The sequence below is a fragment of the Temnothorax longispinosus genome, chromosome 8 (assembly GCF_030848805.1).
Source record: "Temnothorax longispinosus isolate EJ_2023e chromosome 8, Tlon_JGU_v1, whole genome shotgun sequence".
Lineage (NCBI taxonomy): Eukaryota > Metazoa > Arthropoda > Insecta > Hymenoptera > Formicidae > Temnothorax > Temnothorax longispinosus.
This window is the reverse complement of record NC_092365.1, coordinates 11,125,830-11,141,646: the sequence shown is the minus strand read 5'-3', so window position 1 is coordinate 11,141,646 and position 15,817 is coordinate 11,125,830. Positions and strand designations below refer to the sequence as shown.

At 43.8% G+C, this 15,817-nt stretch overlaps 3 protein-coding genes and 1 pseudogene across 3 annotated transcripts; 2 read left to right on the top strand and 2 right to left on the bottom strand.

Moving 5' to 3' along the window:
• Positions 1-6,798: 6,798 nt before the first annotated feature.
• LOC139818275 (uncharacterized) lies at positions 6,799-7,643 on the bottom strand. The gene is made up of 2 exons (XM_071786897.1): positions 7,576-7,643; positions 6,799-7,502 (listed from the first exon to the last, which is right to left on the bottom strand). The coding sequence occupies exons 1-2, from the start codon at positions 7,641-7,643 to the stop codon at positions 6,929-6,931; spliced, it is 642 nt and encodes a 213-aa protein (XP_071642998.1). The 3' UTR covers positions 6,799-6,928.
• A 381-nt stretch (positions 7,644-8,024) lies between these two features.
• Positions 8,025-9,653, top strand: LOC139817379 (uncharacterized). Its single transcript, XM_071785420.1, has one exon. The coding sequence runs from the start codon at positions 8,391-8,393 to the stop codon at positions 9,519-9,521; it is 1,131 nt and encodes a 376-aa protein (XP_071641521.1). The 5' UTR covers positions 8,025-8,390; the 3' UTR covers positions 9,522-9,653.
• Positions 9,653-12,174, top strand: LOC139818274 (uncharacterized). Its single transcript, XM_071786896.1, has one exon. It carries the CDS (start codon positions 9,664-9,666, stop codon positions 12,172-12,174), a length of 2,511 nt encoding a protein of 836 aa, XP_071642997.1. The 5' UTR covers positions 9,653-9,663.
• A 1,444-nt stretch (positions 12,175-13,618) lies between these two features.
• LOC139817377 (uncharacterized) lies at positions 13,619-15,528 on the bottom strand (annotated as a pseudogene).
• Positions 15,529-15,817: the final 289 nt, after the last annotated feature.

Here is a 15,817-nt window from a genome sequence, read left to right as displayed (position 1 = left end):
GATGCAGACGAGTGTATCTTTTACAGTGACTTTAAGGGTTGTGTAATAATTCTTGCGTTGTTCGTGGACGATGGACTTGTAGCGAGCAAGTCGCAGGCCGCGTTAAAAGGAGTGATTGATAAATTGAGAAGCGAGTTCGAAATTACGATTGGTAGTTATAGTGATTTTGCCGGGCTGCAAATGATTCGCGATCGTGCCGAAAAAACGATGTTTTTACACCAAGGCGCGTATACGCGAAAAATTCTTGAGCGTTTTCGAATGAGTCAGGCTAAAGCGTTGTCAGTTTCTGCAGATCCGAACGTCGCACTGCAGCCAGTAGAGTCAGACGAGGAAAAATTGTGCAATGCGCCATACCGCGAAGCAGTGGGATCGCTCATGTTCCTTGCGACTGTATCGAGACCGGACATAGCATTCGCTGTAAACACCGCGAGTAAATTGTTAAACAAACCGAGCGAGAATCACTGGCGCGCGGTTAAACGTATTTTTGCGTTTCTAGTCGGAACCAAAAACGTAAGTATAATGTATCGAAGCGGCGGAAGCGAGCCACAGCTGATCGGGTACTCAGATTATGCGAGCGATCTCGAAACAAGACGCTCGACGACGGGGTACTTGTTTAGTTTGGCAAACGGCCCAGTAACATGGGCCTCTCAGAGACAAAAGTTGGTAGTTCTGAGCACAACGGAAGCGGAATATGTCGCCGCGTCAGCTGCGGCGAAGGAGGCTGTATGGCTCAGAAGATTGTTGGCCGGCATTAAACATCAATGCGAACAAGCGACAGTATTGTTTGTCGATAACCAGAGCACCATTTGTCTGGCTAAAAACCGCGAGTTCCACAAGAGAACTAAACACATTGATGTCCGATACCACCAGTTGCGTGAAATATCAGAGACAGGAATATTGCGCGTCGTTTATACGGCTTCAGAAACCCAACACGCGGATATCTTTACAAAAACGTTGCCGCGAAACCGTTTCTTATGTCATAGCAAGAGCATTGGACTGCGTGAATGTAAGAATGAGAAAAATATTTAGATGGCGGAAGTGTTAGAGTAAGTCAGACATATTTTTCACTATTCGCGCCTTATGCGCATGCGCGCCACACACGGAGCTTCCGTTTACCGGCCTGCGTGCCGTGCGTTTGTCAGTCGCTCACATACCAAGCCACGAGTTGGATGTGTTAATAAAACTTCTCTGTGTTAACTTGCAAAAGCCTATCTACTGAATTTTCTCTCGACTCCTTATCTCAGCAGCGAAATACAACTGGCGGACCTCAACATAAATAATTTTCTTTCGCGTTTATACATATACTATTTCCACATAAATATCAATTATTTATGTCTATTAGTACTCAAAATAACTGCTATATTTTCCAAACTTTTTTTGTTAATAACTTTTTAACGAATAACGAGCGACGGCTAAAACCTTCTGAAGGTCACTCGGGGTCATGACCTTGACAACATATATCAAGGTCATTGAAATCGGTGAGGTCGCCCTTAATCTAGACATTTACCGAAGAAAAAGGATATTCGTACATTATAAGAAAGAGAGAGAGAAAAAGAGAGAGAGAGAGAGAGAGAGAGAGAGAGAGAGAGGAAAGGGAAGAGAGAGGGAGAAAGAAAGAGAGAAAGACAAAGAAAAAAGATATGTATCTTAAATATCAAATTTATACGTCAAAAAATCTACGTCTTTTCATCTCTCTATATCTCTTTGTTTTATTTCCTTTTTATTTCATTATCTTATTGACTTTTCAGTGTTGGAACCGTTTTCAAGATTTTAAAGCTTATTCATACAAATTTATTTATAAATTTTTAATGTGTTATATTTTTATAATAAACAAAAAAGATATATATAGTTTAATTATATATTTTTTCATTCACAGATATTTAATCTTACACAAAAAAACTGACGTTAAAACCTGTTTTATCCTGTTACCGTTATAAAAATTTGTCCCTGTTCCCTGTTCCTATTCTTCCATTCCTTTTGATTTAAAGGTAAATAATAATTTTATCTGAAATTTATATTGTTATGATTAATAGATACATAGGATGTTACAAATATCTTTTTTATAATAATTATTTAATGATAACCATATAAAAAGAAAATTTGGAAAATCATAGGTTCTGTTAGTCATTGAAATTTCTATCTATTAATTTATATTTATAAATAAAATTATGTAAATTTTATAAATCTATATTTATACATTTAAATCAAAATTTTTATTGCAATATATACATTGCGCAACATACACATCGATTTACCGCTTTCAGTGAACTTATTAGCTCATACAGAATAACTTACATTAGTTAGATATTGTATAAATTTTTTATTGCAACATATACATTGATCTACTGCTTTCAGTGAATTTATTAACTTATATAATAATAGATATAATTATATAAATTTTATAAATTTATATTTAGATATGTGATTAGTAATATGCATTATACGAAATCCATGCAATATATATGTTGCGACCCGTGTTTATTGGTGTCGGCTTATGCTCGGGTTGAAGAAGTGCCACGCTTGTATTTCTCGAGTACTTTATTACACACGTAATTTGCGATCAACCGCCATGAGGCTCAATCGTTACAAGACGAAGAAGAAGGCGCGGTAGTCGACGCCCTCGATATAAACGCTCGCAGATCTGTCGATATATATCGATATCGACAAAGATGGTCGCGCAATCATGAAGTATCGCAGAGGGAGCGTGGCGCGTATATTGAATTCGGGACTAAACAATATACATCGGTAACATGTAAAAAATTTTGGAAAAAATTGGAACTGTTTTCGAGATTTTATATATGTATTTCTAATCAATTTTTTTTGTTTCACAGATATTTTATCAAACAAAAAACCTATTTTATTCTATTCTTATTAGAAAGATTTTTCCCTGTTCTTTATTGCTGTTTTTTGTTCTTTTTCATTTAAAGAAAATAAAAAGACATTTACGGTAGACTTTCTTTTACAGCAGATCTTTCACATTTGTAAATTTCAAAATTTGTATCTTTTATTGATAACTATATAAAAAAGAATTTGGAAAATTATAGGTTCTGTCAATCATTAAAATTTTTACATACTGAAATTTCTATTAATTTATATTTATAAATAAAATTGTATAAATTATATAAATTTATATTTATATTTATATTAATAATATAAATTATACGAAATCCCTGCAACATATACATCGGTAACATGTAAAAAATGTGAAAGAATTGGAGCTGTTTTCGAGATAAAAGAATTGAAAGAAAATAAAAAGACATTTACGGTAGACTTTCTTTTACAGCAGAAAACCGGTTTCCAGAAAATCGGTAACAAAAAACTATACACATCATAACACTCCCCGGAAAATTCTATCCCTATTTCATATACTTTTGGTAAAAATTTGGTCCACTAACAAATGAGTAGTTTGCGGTCATACAGACAGACAGATAGAAGACGGTACTTATATATATATATATATATATATATATATATATATATATATATATATATTATAACGACGACGACGATATCCCCTCGGTCTTGCCGGCCGAGAAGGAGCGCGCCGTCACTTTTCTTTACTAAATTTTTCCAAAATCGTTAATTGCACTAATGATACAGACTGGTAGCTCGACCGGGTATTTTCACTAAAGCTCGATATGGGCGCCAGGTGCGAATACGCGCACCATGTTACTTTAACTCCAACGCTAATACTTCAACGCAAAATATGTCAGGTGTGAATTCTGTGTGACTTTAGATCGCTGTTAGATCTCGGAAGGAAGGAAGAGGGGGCGCAACGCAATTAGCACACACAAATAACAAGAATAAAAAATGTACTGTATTTGAAAGAAAAGGTTATTTCAAAATAAATCGGCAAGTTACTTTAGATTGAATCGGTGAATTACAAGTTTTCTCTCGAATATTTTGCTGCGGAACGCGGAAATTAACAGGATACAATAACGCGTAAATTAACCTAAGAACGCAACTAACACCGACCGCTATAATTGATTGCCGCGGATTACACGGACGCAATGTACAAAACGCAATTACACGAACACGATACGCAAGACGCAATTACACAAAAGCGATACGCAAGACGCAATTACAAACGCGATACGCAAGACGCAATTACACGAACACGATACGCAAGACGCAATTACACGAACACCATTCGCAAGACGCGATTACCCGAACGCGATACGCAAGGCGCAATTACACGAACGCAATACACAATACGCGATTACACGAACGCAATACACAATACCTACGCGCAACGACTTTCCAACTGCCAAATCGTTCCCCGTTGGTCGTCCCGAAATGACCATCCGCAACGTCTCGCAAATGGTCCCAACATGACTAGGCGCGGCGTCCCGCGAAAAGCCCCATAATACCCAATCCAGGTGCCTCACGCCCCGGGACATGATTGCGCGAACATTACTCCCCCGTTCTGCGACAATACGGTCCGTATTAGCGCGAAGGACACCTCGCCACGTTACCCACAACGCGGTTACACTAAACGCTATTACACGAAACGCTATTACACCAAACTCGATCACGCGAGACGCTAATACACGACGAATACTACAACGAATTACACTGTCGGCCGCGTACGATTTTTCGGGCAGGGCGATCACGTATTACTCTGTCGGCCGGGCCCTCCGCCAGTATTTCCCTCGATAATTACTTACGCGGTGACACGCTTCCCGCGATTCTACGCGATTTTTGGAAGGGCCCCGGCCGCCAGAAGTATCTTACTTGTACCTAGGCTCTGGTTACAAGATGCTCGAGTAATGGCCTTACAAATTCCACAAGCTCGGCTGCCGGTCTTCTCGGGATGTCGTCTCTCGCCACGCCGACACGACAGTGACGATCCTCTGGCCCGGCGGGACCACGCTGGGCCCGCGCCTGCGCGTCGTGCTTGCAAGCCCTCCTTGCCGATCAGCCCTACGCGAGCCGAGCGCCTCCCGCTCCTGTCGGCGCCCTCGCGGCTTCCTCGCTCGCCGGCGGCAGGTTTAAAAAGCCTATTCTCGAGTCCGGCTGACCGGGCCGCGACTCTAGTGCCGGTGTGCGACGGCCAGGCTGGCTAGGCCATGGCTACGTCGACCGGTAGGCAGTGTTCCGTGGCGATCTCCCTTCTTAGCGATTCGGCAGGCTTCATCTCGGCGAACATCGGGGCCGATGCGCTTGCCCTGCAAGACGCTCTAAGCCAAAGGGCCCAAACGTGAGCCGCCCGCGTCGCAAGGAGCGGGTTTCGCGACCTTTTCACGCCTGAGGACGGTTCAACGAGTCAATACGAGATCTCCAGGGGCATATTATAATCGCGCTACGTATTCTGATCCCTTTATTTTTATATTTTGTATGCTGCGCGGCGCCTCACCGAAACGAGATGCGGATTTCCTGCGAGGGAGTGCAGAGGATGGAGTCGCCGGAGAAGATTGAGCCGAGGAATGAATTGCTGAAGCGGATCGAAGCAAAGCTCGCGGGCCGCCGAGAGCAAAGAAGCACGGGGAGACACGCGCGCGGCGCGCGACAGCGGTGGGCGGACCCGCAGAAGCAGGGTCCCGGGACGCCGCGCTGGGGCAGAATGAGTCCACCTGTCCTCCTCACTATGCTGACCGGATTCCGGGATGGATGGCCACCATTCCCGAACCGAGAGGGAGGAACGCGGAGGCAGTCACGTCCCGTCCGCTGCCGCGAAGAATCCCGGAAAATCGCCGCGCAAGCAAGGGGCCATTGAGGCGCCCTGCGAAATCCGTTGTTAGCAGCCCTGCTCTTATGAAAATGTGCCCTTGAGTGCTCAATGGCGGTCAGTGGGAATGTATGGTTGCCCTACAGTTGCAATGCGAATTATATGGAAAAGTTAATGGAAAACATTGAGTGGCAATAAAATAAATGGAAACGCAATGGCAAGATTCGAATGACAACATTTTCCATACAAGCGTAATGGAAACTGCTAATGGCTTATGAAGGTTAAAACTTGTGTATGGAACTTGCAATGCGAATTATATGGAAAAGTTAATGAAAAATATTGAGTGGCAATAAGATGAATAGAAACACAATGGCAAGATTCGAATATGACAACTTTTTCCATACAGGCGTAATGGAAACTGCCAATGACTCATGAAGGATAAAATTTGTATGGAAAGTAGGTAAGCAACGTTTGTTCTAAGCCATGGGGCAATGAGGGGGGGTGAGGGGCGGGGGGGAACCGCGGGCCGGGGGGGGGGACCGCGGGCGGGGGGAGGACCGCGGGCGGGGGGACCGCGGGGGAGGGGGGAACCGCGCGTTTCGGCGCCGCGGGGGAGGGGGAGGGGGAACCGCGCGTTTCGGCGCCGCGGGGGGGGGGGGGGGGGGAACCGCGTTTTTCAGGCGTCGCGGGGGGGGGGGAGGGGGGAACCGCGTTTTCCGGCGCCGCGGGGTGAGGGGGTCTGCGTTTTCCGGCGCCGCGGGGTGAGGGGATCCGCGTTTTCCGGCGCCGCGGGGGGACCGCGTTTCCGCCGCGCCGCGGGGGCGAGGGGGGATCCGCGTTTTCGCCGCGCCGCGGAGCGTTCGCGTTTTCGGGGCGCCGCGGGGCGAGGGGACCCGCGTTCGCGTTTCGCCGCGCCACGGAGTCCGCGTGACGTCACACGGCACGCTCGCGTTATCTCTCCCTCGTAGATGTTTCTTTCCCGTCCCCCATTCGTCTTCTCGTTTGCGCGGTGTCTCGCCCCCGTCCCCCCTCCCCCCGTTTGCGCGAGTCTTCTCGTTCGCGCGGTCTCTTTCCCTCGCACGTTCTCGCTCGCGATTGCGTATCTTTTCTTCGCTAGCGATATTTAATCGTTCAGATTTTCGCGATATTTAATTTTTTAATATTACATTTAAGTAAACGATAAACGAAGACAGCTTTATGACAGGAAATGGGATGAACGGTAAATGAAAAGGAAAAACTTTTTAACCATATTATATGCATTTATTTATCATGTAGCGCATTATACACAATAGTATCCAAAGCGTAGGCTAATAATTCGCAATCAATAATCGAATTTTTATCATAAACGTCACGCAAGATTGTAACTGCGTTACATTTATCAGTGATACAATTTTGACGTAAAATTGTTACAAATTGTTTGAATTTTTTACTTACGCCGTGAACATTTTGACATAGTTGAAAATACACATTCTCGACACAATGTTCTAGTTCGAACAGGAAGAGTACAGTTGACGGTTTCATGTACAAGCTGGTGCCGCACGACGTCAATTTTACAATATCTGCGTCACGTATTTTAACAAGCTCCAGATCTCGAAACGTTAGCGATGATGGTGCCGATGACTGCACGATGCGCTGTATATCTGCACGTTTTTCGATGAATGTCACCCACGTTGCATGTAGCAGAATTATCCGATTGCCTCGGTTATCGCCAATAAGTATATTCACAAAGGACATAGGTCCCGCGTTGATTCCAACATCCAAAAATTTATACGCTGTTGATGTCAAGGCAAATCTCCTTCCCAAAATACGTGGCGTGTAGCGGGGTTTATCAAAACTGAAAAAATACAATTATATGTTTATAAAAGTTTTTTTTTGCACAAGTATATATGAAAATTAGCGGTACTTACTCATTGTGCTGTTTCTCGAACGTTTCGTCCTGAATCGGAACGTAGTAGTTCGCACCGTGAATGTTCATCGTATCTGGAGACTGTTTATTGCGACGTACTCGAACCGTATCGAACTCTCGACTGCGCTCTAGAATCCACGTAAACCATTTATACATACCCAAAACTGCAAATCTTGCAAAAATAGCGCCAATGCACGGCTGCTGCATGGTGACCGCCACCACAATCCACATATACGTTAAATGTGATATCTTTGTCAAGAACATTCGTGATGAGATCACCTCATCGGTCATCAAATATGATTACTTTTCAAGAGCATACGTGTCTCGCGATGATTTCATCGAACACGTGCGAAACTGCAAATTTTGCAATTTCGCATAAATCAATGGAGCGTTATTGTTTTGAAGAACATGTCGCGACGTGTCTCGCGATGATTTTATCGAACACGTGCAAAACTGCAAAATTTGCAATTTCGCATAATTTAATGGAGCGTTATTGTTTTGAAGAACATGTCGCGACATGTCTCGCGATGATTTCATCGAACACGTGCAAAACTGCAAATAGCGCCGATGTACGGCTGCTGCATTGATACAGATCAAATCACCAAAAGTCAATGGCGCGTTTTCGTGAACGTACGTGTCTCGCAATGATTTCATCGAACACGTGCAAAACTGTAAATTTTGCAAATAGCGCCGATGTATGGCTGCTGAGATGAAATTAGATATGATAAGCAAACGATGCATCATTAGTAGAATATAAAATGACGAATCTAGGGGATACGCTCAATAGTCGAGAACTGGAAGTCGTGAGTGCAACAAATGGCGTTAGCAAGAGGATCGTGCAATAACATGGAGCAGGAGTTGTTGGAGCAATCCACCCTGTTAAATTCGAGGGAAGACTTTGCCGCGTGGGAGCAACGATGCGACGAGTTTATCGAATCGTTGGAAGAACAAAGCCGAATTAAACGGCCACGATTATCAATCGATCAGTCATCGATCGGTCTCAAACAGTCATTGGTCGCTTGTATCGCAAGACTCGAAGGTTTGAAAGACTCGGTACGTCAACGTTTCGTACATGTGGGTGCGGGATACAGTGCGAGTGAGACAGGACTTAGATGGCGCGAGATAGATACGGCTTTTGAAAGCCGTATATTGACTGGTGCGGTGATAAATTCCAAACACATCGACCCTCGTCAATTTCTTAAAGATGCGGAAGAAATTGTACTCGATCGTGTGCGGAACGTCATGCAACGACATGACAATGTAAAAATTAACACAGTGTTTAATGGTGAATTTGTTGCGGGTGACAAACGCGCGAATAAAAGTATCGCAACGAGAAACTATGAACTCTTTCGTGAGTCCAATCTGCACGAGTGGTACAAGAGACACGTCATCGAGCCTACCTTAGCAAAGCTGGAGGAATTCCAGGAACGTGATAGCGGATGGGCGTTGTCGCGTATACTCAATTTAATGGTAAACGCGAACAAATACAATCCATTGCACGCGGGGTGTTTTGTGGAAATACCGCAAGAAATTAAAAAGGAGAAGGCGGTGATAAACGTACGATCAATGGACAATGCATGTTTCGCATGGTCAGTGGTGGCTGCTCTGTATCCAGTTGAGGAACACGCATCTCGGAAATCGTCGTATCCACATTACACGTCGGTGCTAGATCTTACGGACATTGAGTTTCCAATGACGTTGAATCAAATTAAAAAATTTGAAAATCACAACAACATCTCCATCAACGTGTACAGCATCGAGAAAAAAAACAAGGGACTTGTTATCTTGCCAATACGTGTTACTGACCGAAAGATGGACAGACACGTAAATCTGCTGTACGTGCATAACGACAACGTTGGACATTTTGCGTGGATCAAGAACCTATCCCGCCTCGTGAGCTCGCAATTGAGCAAGAATACGAACAAAAAATACTTTTGCGATCGGTAAGTACCTATAGTTCTTTTAATAATATATAGAATATTTTGTGTATAAAAAATTTATAATATTTGCGTTTATTTTTTTTTGCAGATGTTTGCACTACTTCAGCTCCAACGAGAAATTGGCTGCCCACACCGTCGACTGTCAGGAGATGAATGACTGCGCGATCAAGTTACCGAGCGATAATGACAAGTGGTTGGCCTTTAAAAATCACAACAGGAAGGAACGAGTTCCGTTTGTCGTATACGCCGACCTGGAGTGTACCCTGGAGAAAATGGAAGCGGATCCGGAAACGTCCAGGTACACATATCAACATCATCGCGTGTTTAGCATAGGGTACTACGTGCGTTGCTCGTACGACGAGTCGTTATCTATGTATCGGTTTCGTCGCGATAAGGATTGCGTCGCGTGGTTCGCCGAGGAGCTAAGACGTTTAGCTCACGACGTAAAAACTATATTGTCCACTAATGTACCCATGGCAGATTTCACGCGAGACGAGTGGGAAAAGTTTAACAGCGCAACGCACTGTCACGTGTGCGAAGAACCGTTCGAGCCAGACGACGTGCGAGTACGCGACCATTGTCACCTGACCGGTCGATACAGAGGTCCCGCGCATGCGACGTGCAATCTGAATTATAAAGATTCGCATTGCATTCCCATAGTGTTTCATAATTTATCGGGATACGATGCACATTTTATTATAACTGAAATAGCAACAGCATACGAAGGACATGTAGATTTACTCCCGATCACAAAAGAAAAATATATTTCGTTTACAAAAAACGTTCAAAGCACCGAAGATAAAGATAAGAAAACGTGCGTCAAATTGCGATTTATCGATTCGTATAAGTTTCTCACCGCTAGTCTCGACAAATTGGCATCTTATCTCAGCAAGGATAAACTGCGAATATTGCAACGCGAATTTTGTGAATTATCCGCAGAAAATTTTAATTTGCTGACACGAAAAGGCGTATTTCCATATGAATACATTTACTGCGTCGAAAAATTGGAGGACTTGTGTTTACCACCGCGCGACTCGTTTTACAGTTCATTGACAGGTGACACCGTATCCGAGAGCGATTACGCGCACGCCGTCGACGTCTGGCAGCGGTTCTCCATTCGAACGCTCGGTGATTACAGCGATTTATATCTCAAGACCGATGTCTTGCTGTTGGCCAATATCTTTGAAAATTTTCGCGATAGTTGCGTTGCGAGTTATGGACTCGATCCGGCGTATTATTATACTCTACCGGGTTTTACGTGGGATGCTATGTTGAAGCATACACACATCAATTTCGAATTGCTCACCGACATTGACATGGTCATGTTTATCGAACGCGGTATACGCGGCGGTTTGAGTCAATGTTCAAACAGATACACGCTGGCCAACAACAAGTACATGCAGTCGTACGATCCATCGAAACCGTCGTCGTACCTCATGTATTTTGATGTAAATAACTTATACGGCTGGGCAATGAGTCAACCATTGCCATACGCAGATTTTAAATGGGTCGACGACGTAACCGATTTTAATGTTATGGATGTCGCGTTGGATTCCCCGATAGGCTACATTCTCGAAGTCGACTTGGAGTATCCGCAACATCTTCACGACGCGCACACTGACCTACCGTTCTGTCCGACGCGCGATAAACCACCCGGCAAGCGGCAGGACAAGTTCCTCGCAACATTATACGATAAGAAACGTTATGTAATACATTATCGCAACCTGCAGCAGTGTACTCGTCACGGTCTCCGTATATCAAAAATTTACCGTATACTGAAATTCGCGCAATCTCCATGGCTTCGCGATTATATAGACCTCAATACGAAATTTAGAACGTTGGCCAACAATGATTTCGAGAAAAATTTATACAAATTGATGAACAATGCCGTGTTTGGCAAAACCATGGAGAATGTGCGCAATCACGTTGACGTGCGACTCGTGACTCATTGGGAGGGTAGATACGGCGCGGAGGCTATGATTGCGAAACCAAATTTTCATAGCCGAAGCGTCTTTTCGGAGAATTTAGTAGCAATAGAAATGCGAAAACTCGAGGTGAAGTTCGACAAACCAATCTATGTGGGTATGTGCATCCTCGATATATCCAAGACATGTTTGTACGAATTTCATCACGAGTACATGTTACCGTTGTATCGCGACAAGTGTAAAGTCACGTACACCAATACTGACAGTCTCATTTATCACATCGAGTGCGACGATGTGTATGATATCATGAAGCGTCACATTCATAGATTTGACACTAGCGATTACGCGATTGATAATACTTACGGTATCCCACTCGCCAATAAAAAAGTTCCGGGCTTAATGAAAGACGAAAATAACGGTGCGATAATGACCAAATTCGTCGAGCTTAGAGCAAAGATGTACGCCTTGCGAGTGGACGGTAAGAAAGATACGAAAAAGGCTAAAGGTGTTAAGAGTAACGTCGTAGCCAGGTCGATAACGTTCGACGATTACACGCGGTGTTTGCGCGACGAAATTGAAATGACGCGACAGCAAACCTGCATAAGATCCAAAAAACACGAGGTATACACCGTGTCCGAAACGAAAATAGCTCTAAGTCCGTACGATGATAAGCGATACATTATACCCGGTTCTACCGAAACGCTGCCATGGGGATATTATAAAATACCATTGTAAATATATTGTAAATACCGCTGTAAATATATTGTAATTACATTTAGATATTTAGGAAAATAAATGACTCATATGTATATATATATATATATATATATAGATATATATATATATATATATATATGTTTTTATACTGTAATAAATTTTTACAATACATTATTCTTGTGTATCCATGAATTGTGTGAATTATCAAATCCTAACCACTTTACATAAACCTCATCCCCTCTTTTGCGCAAAACTTTTTCAACGAGATACACGTCGGGATTAGCAACGCGATGTAACTCGTATTCGTAGAAGCCGCCGGCGACGGGTTTTCGCAGGAATCTTCCAACAGATACGTCACAGGATTAGTTTTCTGCACTTTGACGATTCTAAACACCTCCGTGGTCTAATTTGGCGTGTATCCTTTCTCGAAGATTGTCTTGAATTTACTCACGCGTACCGAATCGCCCACTTTAAATCGCGCGGGAGCAGCGATCTTTACGTGGTTGTACACCGTTGTTAGGAGCTTGTCGGCGATCGCGGGGGTAACATCGATGGGTCGCATGCCGATAGTTCGATGCTTTCGCGCGTTGTAATCCGATACGAGACCTGGCAGCGAGTCGATCCATTTGTAATTTCTATTGCGCGTAAACATTTTCCACATGTCGTTCTTGAGCGTGCGATTGAATCGTTCGACGACCGATGCCTTCATTACGGAATATGTCGAATAGTGATTGATATTATGTTTCTTCAAGAGTTTCTGCACGTTTGCGTTGTAAAATTCTTTTCCCTTGTCAGTCTGCAGATTTTTCGGGCATCTTCCGCCGTCTCGAATTATTTTCGCGATTGCCGCAGTAACCTCGGGTCCGCTCTTGGCCTTGAGCGGTACGGCCCATGCGTGTTTGCTCAGCACGTCGATAACGGTGAGTATGTAGTGATAGCCTCTGTTAAATCGCGTGTATGGACGCATCTCGACCACATCCGCCTGCCACAGGTCATCGTATCCGCGCACTATGACGCGTCTTCGAGAAAAATTTCTTCTCGCAGGAGCGTGTAATTCTTCCACAAGCCTCCGTTTCTTAGCTGATTGCTTCTTACCAGCCATGACGATGACGCGCAACTGACGCAGATATCAGTGTACGTTCTTATCTATTCGCGATGATTCGCAATTACATCTTGAATCATCTTTTGAAGTTCGTTTAGGGTAATTTGCACGTTATTCTGGAATGCGGCCATCTTTTTCTCCATTTCATCCTGTCGATCTTTCAAAATTTGCACGCTCTGCTGCACGTAACGTTTATTGGCTGCATCGCCATCATCTACAGGCGGCGCTATCCGTCGAATCTTGCGCGATTTCGCGTCAAAGTCGGTGGCGATCATGCAAAGAGCGTTATCGCGCACGTAATTTCTGATTAATCCTCTCCATTTATAGTACGGTTCCGCACCGCCTCTTCCGAACGATATACCAAACTTGTTGATCGGCATTTCGATGTTGATTGAATGACTCGCTGTCGCGCCACTTAATTTATAATAAGTCCAGCCTCGCGAAGTTCCTCGATAATCGACAGGATTTCGTTATCGTGACCGGTGTGACCCGCTAGGCGCGAAGCTTCGAGCAATCTGAGACGATCTACAAGCTCGTTGGGATCGTCCCAATGAACATAATCGATCTTGTTGTCGTTTAATGTCATGGCATGCGGTATACCTTTTCCAGCTTTTTTACCCGAAATCGACGATGCAATTATATGGTCGATCTTGTTGCCTGTCATGGCACGCGGTATACCTTTTCCAGCTTTTTTACCCGAAATCAACGGCCCGATTATATGTGTGTACTTGTATCCCCCGTTGCCCTTTATTTGAGCGTGAGCATCATAATTGCGTTTATGAGCACTCGTCATCAACAGAATGCTCTTGTATGTTTGCATATCGTCCTCTGTGTAGATATCATGATCGGGATATTTCTTAAAGATTAATTCGAAAAGACCGCGTGTGCCATTGTATCGTATGCCGTCGATAATTATCTTGTCCGCGTAGTTCACGTCAAAACGTTTATTACCGAGCATCATTCCATCGTTGGTGAATTTAACACCGTACGCGATGTCCATACCGCTTTCTTGATCGCCGCTCAGAACTGCCCCGACATACTTTTGGCTCAATGGACCCAATTGATCTCGCAACGTTTCTTGACCCTCAGATGTTTGCAACTGCTTTCGAACGGACGTCACGAGTGGGTCATTCGTGGTTTCGAAAACATCTTCGTTTGCGAGCACTGTGGGTTGTACGGAAGGTGCAGAGGTTATCGGTGGTTCATTCAATGGACCTTTCGATCGTTTCGGTTTACGCGGTTTTAAAATTTTGGTTATTTCGCTCAAATTAGATGGCACATTTATCGATCGTTTCAACGTAACCGGAGTTTAAGCCATTACAGAGTCGTTAAACGAGTCGTTGTCGTTCGAGCTTCGGCTTTTTGTCTTCCCACGCCGTTTCATTCTCAATCTTTGACACGTCAGATTCTTTGCCAGCAACGGTGTTTTCAGCAATCTGCTTTAGAGGTTCGATGATGGGCTTAAAGTGTCTCTCCAACGCGATATCTTCCTCCACTTTACCAGTTTTCAAGGCGTGATACTTTTTGCGAATCGAATTGCTCGTTTTCGCAATTTTATTTGCTATCCTCTCGCGCTCTCTAATCTCCTCGCTGCTGTCCATGTTGCGCTAACGTTGTTCAATCAACGCGTCAACAACAACTAACCACGTTTCGGTATCGCAAAGTCGTTAAATCCTTTTCTGTATCGACCATTCGAAATCGCGCTGTCCTTGTCTATCACCACGAATCCGTACTTTTGTTGCCAACACGTATGACACAATTTACTGAAATCATCGTATAACATATCTGTGTTTACGTGATCGTTGTACATGTGTTTCAGATTGGTACCATCCTGTTTAAACATAATCAATAAATTCACGTTGTCGCGTATAAGATGCTTCGGTATCTTCGCATACGTCTGACAAAGATAGAAAGAGTCAACGTCCGCGTGCCGGCCCATTGCAAAGTATTCTCTTATCGTATTCTGCTTGTCGCACGCCACGTCATCAAAGATAAAAATAGAATTCGGGAGCGCCTCGCTCGGCGGAATGACGTCACTGTTATTCGAGAACGTAAAGTAACCAATCTCTTCTATCGGTGTTAGTATATTCTCCAAATATCGATATTTCGGTTGTTGCAACGATTTCGAGTACACATACACGTTCTCGAAACGTACACCGTGCGGACTTTCCAGCAAGCTTATCAAGACGTTTGTCTTGCCGCAATTCGACGGACCGCAGATGATACCGCGTATAGAAATCGGTAGCATGCCTCCATGTTTGCGTACCTCTTTCGTTAACGGCATCCTGTCGTCAAAATTTGTCACTTTGATCGTTCGCGATTGTCGTACGAACCGCATTTTAACTCCCCTCCACAACGAATGACTAACAATATCGAGAAAGCTGGCCTATTTATAGAGACGCGTAGAGCTGAGATGCTCAGTCTTTAAAATGTTTTTGCTCGTGTCGGATAACAGCGATATTTACGATTTAACCGCCGAGCAGTTAAAGTATATACCAAAGGTCATTCTATTGCGACAGTTTTATAATCACATAGATTATTTGTGGGATAAGCTTCCCG

Bases quoted from the DNA above. Each gene is read 5' to 3' on its own strand.
- LOC139817379 (XM_071785420.1), top strand. From the start codon at position 8,391: ATGGCGTTAGCAAGAGGATCGTGCAATAACATGGAGCAGGAGTTGTTG.
- LOC139818274 (XM_071786896.1), top strand. From the start codon at position 9,664: ATGAATGACTGCGCGATCAAGTTACCGAGCGATAATGACAAGTGGTTG.
- LOC139818275 (XM_071786897.1), bottom strand. From the start codon at position 7,643: ATGAACATTCACGGTGCGAACTACTACGTTCCGATTCAGGACGAAACG. The intron at 7,503-7,575 runs GTAAGTACCGCT...GTATTTTTTCAG, and splicing joins TTCGAGAAACAGCACAATGA to TTTTGATAAACCCCGCTACA.